At 43.3% G+C, this 10,455-nt stretch overlaps 1 protein-coding gene across 4 annotated transcripts; it reads left to right on the top strand.

Moving 5' to 3' along the window:
- Positions 1-3,384: 3,384 nt before the first annotated feature.
- On the top strand, positions 3,385-10,169 carry sp1 (sp1 transcription factor). Of its 4 annotated transcripts, none has more exons than XM_085777598.1 (5): positions 3,385-3,539; positions 4,373-5,774; positions 7,412-7,553; positions 7,802-7,992; positions 8,399-10,169. In XM_085777598.1, exons 1-5 carry the CDS (start codon positions 3,483-3,485, stop codon positions 8,704-8,706), a joined length of 2,100 nt encoding a protein of 699 aa, XP_085633724.1. In that variant the 5' UTR covers positions 3,385-3,482; the 3' UTR covers positions 8,707-10,169. The 4 variants fall into 4 exon arrangements, with proteins under 4 accessions (XP_085633724.1, XP_085633723.1, XP_085633722.1 ...); XM_085777597.1 differs by having other exon boundaries at positions 7,799-7,992; XM_085777596.1 differs by having other exon boundaries at positions 4,373-5,780.
- The last annotated feature ends 286 nt before the right edge of the window (positions 10,170-10,455 follow it).

Raw genomic sequence — 10,455 nt, 5'->3', positions numbered from 1 at the left:
ATTTGGATTTTAATGCATTTTAACAACACCAGGCTGGACTTATTATAAAACACCACTTTTTTCTAAATAATGTGACAAATTATGTATAATTTGTCAGAAAAACAACAACAACAACAACATAGTGTTGCATTGCAAAAAAGAAAAGTGAATTGCATTTATTCCACATTTGAGTCTAGATTTATTTCCCCTGTATATAATCAGGATTTTATGAAAATATACTGGTTACACCACTTGACACTGGGCTGCATGACGTCCGGTTATAGCGTGCAGGATTAAGATTGAGACTGTACTATGCATTATAGATCAAAGCACACAAATGTAGGCTATGTACGATGCACTTTGACTCGGCTGCAGGGATCACTGCTGCATGACAACTACTTTGACCTTATGAGAAAAATGGTGCTGATGATCTATGGATTGGTCACAGACCCTCCAATCAGCTCACATAATGTAATGCTGCGTATGTTTTATCAGTCTGTCATTGCAAGTGTTACATTCTTTGCTATTGTCTGCTGGGGTAACAACATCAAGGTCAGGGACAGGAACAGACTAGACAGGCTCATCAAAAAATGTAGCTCTGTGATGGGGGAGGGAGCGGAGCTGGTAGAGGCTGTGGTTAAGTGGAGGATGGGGTGTAAGTTGAAGACCATCCTGGGTGACCCCCAACACCCTCTACACAAAACCCTCTCAGGTCAGAGGAGCAGCCGAAGCAAAAGGCTCATCTCCCTGACCTGCAGAACTGAAAGATTTAAGAGATCATTTGTTCCTGCTGCAATCGTTTTATATAACACTTGTTAAAATGTTTTTTGTGTTCATCTTTTTTGTCATTGTTGTGTGAGCTACTGGACTAACTTGAATTTCCCTGCTAGGGATGAATAAAGTATTCTCTATTCTCTATTCTACTCTATAAAATGGAGTATTTCCAGTTAATTTTACAAAACTGACTGTGATTTCAGTTTGAGTAATTTAAGCTTTTGGTAAGCTGTCAAATTCAGTACACAATGCTTATACTTCACTACAGTCCCGAAGGAAAATGGACATTTTACTCCACTAGATTCATTCATTCATCATCTGTGATGCACTGTTACAGGCATATAGCTACAATACCCTCACCTTCATTCAGCCTGCTAATGATCCACTAATATGAATTAATGGTATAACTGTCACATTACATGTGACATTTTTCTTAAACATTTAGTCCTTTTATGTTTGATGCTTTTAGCAGGGCCTGGTAATGGTGAATATTTCTATTGTAATATGTACTTATAAATACTCTGATTAAGAATGGTAAAATATAGTTTCTGGCCAAAATCACTTGACCCAAGGAGGTCAATGATCTGTACAGCAGGTCTTTGTTTGTAATACTGGACTAGGAAAAAGTGAGACAAAACAAAACATGAATGCCAATGAAATATGAGCAACTCTTTCATCACTGAGATAAGTTAAACCTGGGCATAGTGTGAGCCAAGTAGTTTATGATTAAAGATTACACAGTTCTTATACCATGGGGTGCTGTTTGTGATAATTGAAATAAGAGGGACGGGCTGATGAGACATCACAGTGTGTGAGTGTGGACTGGGTTGGGTGGATGCAGGCCTGGCTAAAGGATGATGAACTCCACCCTCCGTCCTGTTTACATGGGCACATGTGCTGCTTCACTGACAGCCCCCTCATACATCCCAATAATAAAAGCCCTCCCACAGGCGAGCCATTTTTCTCCTCCCAGCGCGGCTACAGCCAGTGTGTGACGGTGATGGGGTCTCTTCTCCTCCACCCTGACCGGCTCCTCCCGCCTCCTCGGTGTTTCCCAACCCACAGGGCGCCACCAGGGAGTGGCCAGTGGCCACGGAGGCAAGACCTAAACACCCAGCAGTCCGCCTTCCTCGTCCCCCAGCCCCGCTTTCAAAGTTAGAGCCGAGCCCCTCGGTAGTTTCACAGCTAAACGGTGAGACAGTATCGCCAGTGGAGGGGGAGGTATTACTGTTTCTGAGGGCATATTTACTCATGGCGCCTTTTGAGCGGAAAACAGATAACCCAACGTCAATCATACTCAGGGATACAACCTACCCTGCTGGGTCCGGCCCCTTTCCCCGCCTTTGGCCCAATTGCATTGGCAGGTAGAGACTCGTAGGCAGAAACAACCTCCTCCATTGGAGAGGAGCAGCAATCCTTCACAAGCAGCTCCCACAGGGGTGCGTTTATTTTCTCTACAGGCACGGTGCGATGTCACAGTAATGAGGCTGCATTTGAAACGTTGTGTCTTGAATTATGGGATTGAGGTGACACAGTTATGTTAAAAACTAAACTTCAGTAGTACAGCTAAAACTATGAATCCTTTATTTGACTGGAGATTAATTGGCAACTATTTATTTTGCCTAAATAACGCTTTGAGCCTTTTCCCCCCCTTTTCTTTGCTTTTAATAACGCAAATCTATTACATGGATGTGCTCTCAGCTTCAAGCAATTCATGCAAGAATTTGACACTTTTCTTAATCATACACAAGTGAACAGTGAATATCTGTTGGTTGGGCTGGTGGTCAGACACTTCATTTGAATAGATTATTTTTATGTAACTGTAAGTGTTTGATACTTGAAATGAAAAAGAAAGTTTGGTTGATCGATGACCGTGCTCAGCGCCGGTTGTCCGGCCGCGCTGCTCGAGTGTGTTAATCGAGCGCACCGGTGTTTTTCTCCTTCAAAGCGGGCGGCCCCGTCAAGTTAGTGTGAAGTTGTGAAAAGTTGTCAACCCGAGAAAAGAGCAGAGAAACTCCTCCCGTCTTCAAATTATGAGCAGTAAGTGAACTTTTTAAACTCGGCGGCGTGTCACGAACCGAGCCTTAAGTTAACAGTTGGTGGAGAAATCAAACTACAGTGGTTTTAAATGTACTCGCCCTGTTGAATGTGATGTTTTATTGTTTTTTTCCAGCTCGCGTCTGGAGCAGTTTAAAAGTACCAACTACTTAACTGGTAATTGTCGGTACTTAGCTAACAACATTTAGCCAGTCAGGTAACGCTGGCTCTCTGGTCAGTGTTATCGTAAGTTAACTTCTGCTCTTAAACGACACCGCTGGTTAAAACCACAGTATACCTCGGTCCAGTTTCCTTGAGCTAGCTCTCTAGTTAAGCCTGGTAGTCCAGCTGAAACTCGTTAGCTAACACTTAGCGCTTCTCCTTCACACTGCTTGTTGTGGTGAGTTTGTGTTAGCTTAGCTCGCAGGCTAGTTGGCCCTCCGAGCACTTGTGGCATGGATTTCCTCGCATTTCTTCGCTGCATTTCTTCACACGAACTATAGAAATGTTCGGTTAATTTTTGTGAGCTGGGTCGTGTGAACACAGCGAGGTTGTTTACCCGGGTTATTGAATGCTACGTTGACTCGGTTTTGTGGTCTGTTGCTGTAAAGTGGTGAGCTCCTTCTTCTCCCAGGACTGATCTTACAAACTCTTCCTCCGCAGATCAGCAGCAGCAGCAGCAGCAGGGCGACATGGCCGCTGTGGGGAGCGGTGGAGGCTTCAGTCAAAAGCGAAACACAAACTCTCAAGTAGGTTCACCGGACACAAGCTGCTGCTTTATTAACAAATATCTATCTACACTCCCCGGTCGTCTTTACGGAACCTATTATCGATTTCCTATTCGATTGATTTGGGTCTGCAACTCATCTGTGTCGGGACTTGTGCGGGGTTGTTGATTTTTGTCTCCAGAGCACATGTCACCGGGGTGGGGAATGGGCAGGTAAATTGCGCCCACACGGGGTGTTCCCGTCAAACCCCGGCACTTCGTGTGCATTTCGCTCGGCCCATTTGGCTGGCCTTGGAGGGGGTGGCTAGAGGAGTGTGTCAGTTTATAGGGCAAAATAAAAGTGTGGGAGGGAGATGGGTGGGTTTGGGGGGAGGGTAAGCCGAGCCCGCCGCTGCTCTGGAAAAAATGTGGTCCCTCCCATACGCTCCCACCCGGCTTCCCCCTGGACCTCGCGCTCCAGCCCACTTCACGAGAAGTGCTGCACGCAGACCTGTGTGACTGAGCAAGAGCCTGTTTGATATTTTAATATTTATCTAGTTTAGGGAACGGTGCAGTGCAACATGTTTAGACATTACAAAGCAAGTCACTTCCTTTTTTCTTTTTTTGTGCATTTTAAAAATGTCATTTTTTCATTATTCGACACAATTCATTCAATTTTTCTAAATCACATTTAGAAAAATTAATTTTTCATTACTGTATTACTTTTATGTTTTAGCGTGATTTCCTTCAAAAATATTAAAAAATGTCATTTCTACAGTAAGTTAGAAACCTAAAGCATTCACATGTGTATTAGATTGTATTTTGAATTCATAAATTCTCTCTCTTTTCCTTCCTTTTCATTTATGCTCTTTATAGGACTCACAGCAGCCGTCTCCTCTCGCTTTGTTGGCCGCCACTTGCAGTCGAATTGACACCCCAGGAGAAAACGATTCACCTTCGGACCAACAACAAAACCAGCAGGAGCTGGAAATAAACCAGGGCGTTTTCACCTCCACTGCCAACGGCTGGCAGGTTATCCCCCTTAGTGTTCAAGCATCCTCAGGCACTAACACGGTCACCACTGACACTTGTGTGATGACCGGAGGAGATCCAGGAAAGAGCAGACAGGTGCTGTCACCTTCAGCAGCTGTGGTAAGCACTCAGGGACAGCAGCACCAGCCACAGCAGTATGTCGTAGCTCAGGCTCCATCGATGCAGGGTCAGCAGGTGCTCACCACCATATCAGGAATGATGCCCAATATCCAATACCAGGTTATTCCCCAGTTTCAGACAGTAGATGGCCAGCCACTGCAGTTCGCACACACTCAGCAGGATTCTGCTGTACCTGCGGCAGCAGGGCCAGGGCAACAGTTTCAGATTGTGTCCTCTCCAAATGGCCAGCAGCTCATAGCTGCAACCAACAGAGCTGGTGCAGCAGGAAACATCATAACAATGCCCAGTCTCCTCCAGGGAGCTATCCCCATACAAAATATAAGCTTAGGTAACGGCGTGTTACAAAATCAGCCGCAATTTTTGGCGAATATGCCTGTGCAACTAAATGGAAACATCACTTTGTTACCCGTCAGTGCTGGAGCAAGTGGCACAGGGGGGGATGCAAGTGGCGGCGGGGATACGGGGGGAAACCAGCTTATACAACAGCAGTCACAACAGCCAGTGTCTTCCAACAGCGGGGCAAGTTATATGACAAGTGCATCCACTGTCACCACGCAAACCTCTTCATCCTATGGAATGACCCAAGCACAGAACAACAATGGAGCAGGGACATTTCAGCAGAACACGGCATCTTCTCTGGGTATCCCCATACAACCAGATAACAGAGATGGGCAGCAGCCACAACAGATCCTGCTCCAGCCTCAGCAGGTTATCCAAGGTGGGACACCCCTCCAGACCATCCAGGCTGGGACAGTCGCGACCGCAGGCGGTCAGGTTTTTGCGGCCCCAACACTCAGCCAAGAGGGGCTTCAAAATCTTCAAATCATGCCAAACACAGGCCCCATCCTGCTGCGCACCGTAGGCCCAAATGGCCAAGTGAGCTGGCAGACCATTCAGATCCAGAATCCGGCAGGAGCGCAGATCACGCTGGCCCCAGTACAGTCTCTCCCCCAACTCGGCCAGAGTCAGGGAGCTGCTGCAGCTGGAGGAGTATCTGTCAACACGGTGCAGATCCCAGGCATCCAGACCATAAATCTCAACACGCTTGGAAGCGCCGGGCTACAGATGCACCAGCTGCAGGGTGTTCCCATTACCATCGCCAGCGGTGCAGGTCAGTCAGTAGCCTGCTGTCCAGGAGTCATTTATATTCCATGTATATTATGTATGCATACTAAGGTGCAAATGTTTGCATAACCTTTTTCAGAAGTCGGCTATATTAATAAATTAATTAACTAGTGTAATTGGAACAGTACAGATATTGAAGGAGGGAAAGCAGCTGCTCCGTGTGTAAAAGAAAAGCCTTGTTTGTACTAAATAGTAATTGGCCATATTGTGTATGTTCTCCCTATTTATTTTGACCTGGATCATAATCACAGACGTTGTGTAAACCTTCAATTGTGGTTAGTAGTTTGTTATTTTAGTCAAGCCAGGTAAGTTCAGCTACACAGTATTTGTAGAGCAGCTAACTGACAGCCATGCTGAGTAAATATTTCTAAACTACGTTTACTAGCTGTGTTTTTCTCCCTAGTTTTTTTTAAAATGCAAACTAGTGTCTTTATACTTGATCTCCTTTTCCTCTTTGTGTGAAGTGCTGGTAAGTACTGGTTTAACCAGTTGAGCTGGCCCCAAGTGTTTGTGTTCATGTTTACGGTTTTTCTTCAATGTCTTTCTTGTTAACACTGGATCTTGTCAGATGACAGTCACATTACAGTGCAGTAGTTGCAAGTTGACCACAGCTTTGTCATAGTATGAACGTAACTCGATTCCTCCTGTCCAATAGGAAGTTTTATCATGACCAAGCCCTCCTTGGGTGAAGTCACTGGCAGTTCCTCCCATTTTTTGGAATTGCTCATTAGTCAACTTTTTATAAAATACGAATGTTTGTGATGAGTAATTGGGCTTGTCATCCTCATTTTGAAATTATGTGCTTTTGCCTCATATGCAGTTAGACTTTGTTTAGGCTACAGCAGAACTAAATGGTTGAATGTTATATCGGTGTCAATTCTGACATTAAACTAACATTTACTAGCATAGTAGATACAACTTTGAAAGCTCAGACTGGTATTAGACTGTGTATTCATGTGTCATTTAGAATACATGTTTTTTTAAAGTATATTTTTTGGGCTTTTATTGCCTTTAATTGATAGTGCAGTCGAGAGAGAGACAGGAAATGGGGAGGCAGAGAGTGGGGGAATGACACGCAGGGACAGGGTCCGACGCGGGACTCGAACCGGGGCCACCTGCACCGAGGACTGAGCCTCAACATGGGGCGGCAGCTCTACCCAGTGAGCTAAACGCCGCCCCATTTAGAATACATGTTGAATAAATATATTGTGAATACCCCAAATGATAAAAGTAAAAGGTGAAATTCCTGACTCTTCATGTTATCTTAAAATACTTAAAGTAGATCTTTTAGTAACAGGTTAACAGTTGTGTGCTCATTTCTAATATATGTTAAATGGGGTCTAAAAGATTTAGTTTTCAGGGCTCATTGTGTAACTGGTTTATCCTCTGTAGTCAGTAAAAGCTCCAATTTCAGCCAGGTTACTTCATCTGATTATCTGACATTTCAGTAGGCTGTAAAACACTGTCATGTTGTAATCTCTGTGGATTTTCCTAGAGGAAGAATTGCTGAAAAAATAGATGCATGAATTAGACATTGGAAAATCAAATCAATCAAAAGCGATGTTAGACCACTGTATTGGTAATCGTGCTTGAATATTCACTGTTCCATCACTACAGGCGAGCAGGGGCTACAGACGGGTGGAGAAAGTCTGGATGATAGCACAGCCATCGATGACGGGGATATAAGCCCACCACCTCAAGGACGACGTAACCGGAGAGAAGCCTGCACCTGCCCCTTTTGCAAGGACGGAGAAGGACGGTATGTCTCTGAACCATAATATTTTGAATTAATCGTCATCAGAGTTTTATTAATAATGTTAGTATTTAATTGAAGGGAAAGTACAGTTAACTAAAACTGTTGTCCAACAAAAATAAAAACATCAGTTATTGGCGTTTATAACAGAATGTCAATAAAGTGTAAATCATTTTACTTGACATAACCAGGAATAAACAAATGTTGTCAATTCATCTCCTTGTTTCTCTAACTTTTATTTTGATATTAAGCAGCGACCCAACTAAAAAGAAGCAACACATTTGTCACATCACTGGCTGTGGGAAGATCTACGGCAAGACATCCCACCTGAGGGCCCACCTTCGCTGGCACACAGGAGAACGGCCATTTGTCTGCGGCTGGTCATTCTGTGGCAAACGATTCACACGTTCAGATGAGCTTCAGCGCCACAAGAGGACGCACACAGGTACACACAAGGACTTATTTTATTGGACAATTGTATCTCCTCTTTTTGTATTTCCTCTTAGTAGTAGTGAATGATTCAACATCCAGAATGCATTTGTAAAAGCACCCTTTTCAAGGTTCTGGTGTTGTGCATGTTGACTGACTCATTGTCTGATTTTCCTTGGCGAGACCATTAAATAATGGAGCCATCTTACAAGTTTTGCTTGCAACAACTGGGATTCAAGGATAAAATAATAATAATAAGCTTGTGTGTGCATAAGTGAACATGTGACAGGCCTATTTCACCATTGTAAAATCTTTTTTTTTTCCTTTTTCTCTTCCTCTTAATCATGATAAATCATAAATTATTAGTGCATAAATTCATGCATATTATTTTACTGATTTTCTTCACTCCCCGATTCTTTCAGGTGAGAAAAAGTTTGTCTGCCCAGAGTGTCCCAAACGCTTCATGCGCAGCGATCACCTCTCAAAGCACATCAAGACCCATACGAACAAGAAGGTCGTGACCGCCACCAGCGGCAGCACCTCAGTCTCGGCCGACGCCGCCTCCCCTGCAGCAGGAACAGAAGCCGGCACCGGGGCAGTGTTGGCCAATGAGCAGCACACCATTGTCACCATGGAAACCTTATCTGCAGAGAGCATAGCTCGATTAGCCAGCAGTGGGATCAACATGATGCAGGTGGACCTTCACCAGATGAACGGCAACAACTACTAAGGACGGTGGGGGGGGGGGGGGGGGCAGGAAGATGGCCTTGATGGACGTTGCATTCAGACATTTGGGGTTAAAAAGGGCACGTCTGACTGCAGAAGCTAAACCCCTCAAAGGCTTCAGACTGGAGAGGTGGTCACACATGCAACACAACAGATGCTATTCAATTGGAAAAGCGAGGCAGGAATATGATTTCCTTCTTGTACCCAGAGATACCTGTGGCATTTTAGGGTCAGAGGTGAATGAGCTGGATTAGAATTCGACATGTTATCATGAAATCTTATTTCCCCTGAAAGGAAATGGCACTACACTTAAGATTTGTCCCACGCAAAGACCCAATCTTACTGTACAGTGGGGCAGCAATAACACACAGACCAGCACAGTCGGTTTTGAACTGGTAGCTAGTAATACTCGAAGATTACACTACTAAGTCAGACTCTCACACTTGTGTCCAAGCCTGAGCTTCGCTATCTGTCCCTCTTCACCTCAGGTGTTTAGTGCCCTCTCAAACTGGGCTGCTGTACCACAGCCCTCAGGCCAATAAGCCCACGACAGCCCCTAATGCTCAGTTACCCCCTAAAACAGAAATTGTAACAATCCGGAGTGGCTTCTCAGATTTCTGTGTTTTTTTTTGTTGTTGTTGTTGTTTTTTTGAGAACTGGGTGGATTCATGAACTAGCAATCTCGGTATCATAGGAATAATATGCAAAGTGTTTTGGGGTTTCTGTTAGGTAGAGGGCTGGAATACATGAGGTCACGATCAGGTCAGAGCCAGCAGCACTAATCAATATGAGGATGTAGGTGCGTTTGCACTGAAATCCTGAGCATAACTCTTTAACCTCTTATTGTAGGTACACAGATTCAAGCCATCATGCTTTGATACGTTTATCATAGCAAAAATATTTTTTTTTATGTATATATATATATATATTTTTGGTAAAGGCTCCAGAAATCCTTAGCATAGGCAGGATCATCTTACATGATTGCGAGAGAATGCCTTTCAGTTGTATGAACCTCTCATGCACAATCAAATCTTAATCTTATGTTATTACTTTTATATATATATGTAGATGAAATGTGTAAACTTAAAACTCTGTTATAGAATAATGTTTTTCTATATAGTCCAGATCTTCCCAGTGCTTTTTCTGTGGTATGCTAATCTTCTGAGACTCTTTGCCTTGCAGTCATGTTGGTTTCTATTTTCTTTCTGTGAAAAACTATTTGTTAAAGTCATATCTGGTCAGAATGAATCATTTTGTCATGTCCTGACAGCATAAACATGTAAGCTCAAAACCAAAGGTTCTTGTTCATTTTATAAGAAAACATAGAAAATCTCTCTTTGGTCCATGGACTTTCTAATAATTTTTACTCTTTATGAATGTTAAACTTCTAACTGGAAAAGATCCAGCATGAGGCAAACCTCAGACACACATCCCTTTGTTGTTTAAATAAATAAGTTGCAAAAGGTGGCGTAGTGGTTACATCAGTTTCCTGAACAGACCTTTTTTTTCACCATTGTTTTTCTTTGCTTCAGTATTCTGCTTAATTTTACATGACTCATTTGTAATGTGTAAAGTGTGTTTAAAAGCTATCCTTTGAAACTCTAGAGTAAATTCAGACAAGTGCTCTTACTTTTCATTTTACCCCATTTTAAATAAGGGATTTTATATTGTGTGTAAACAACTACTGCAAATGCCAACAGCTGGATTAAAATTATGAATATACTTTGTCTCATTCCTTTGCAAATGTATGTCT

This window comes from Trachurus japonicus, chromosome 5 (genome assembly GCF_045865225.1).
Source record: "Trachurus japonicus isolate A0001 chromosome 5, Traja_1.0".
NCBI lineage: Eukaryota > Metazoa > Chordata > Actinopteri > Carangiformes > Carangidae > Trachurus > Trachurus japonicus.
Note: the sequence above shows the minus strand (reverse complement) of the source record. Positions and strands in the feature narration are given on the sequence as shown.

Bases quoted from the DNA above. Each gene is read 5' to 3' on its own strand.
- sp1 (XM_085777595.1), top strand. From the start codon at position 3,483: ATGGCCGCTGTGGGGAGCGGTGGAGGCTTCAGTCAAAAGCGAAACACA. The intron at 3,540-4,372 runs GTAGGTTCACCG...TGCTCTTTATAG, and splicing joins AGCGAAACACAAACTCTCAA to GACTCACAGCAGCCGTCTCC. The intron at 5,781-7,411 runs GTCAGTCAGTAG...CCATCACTACAG, and splicing joins TACCATCGCCAGCGGTGCAG to GCGAGCAGGGGCTACAGACG.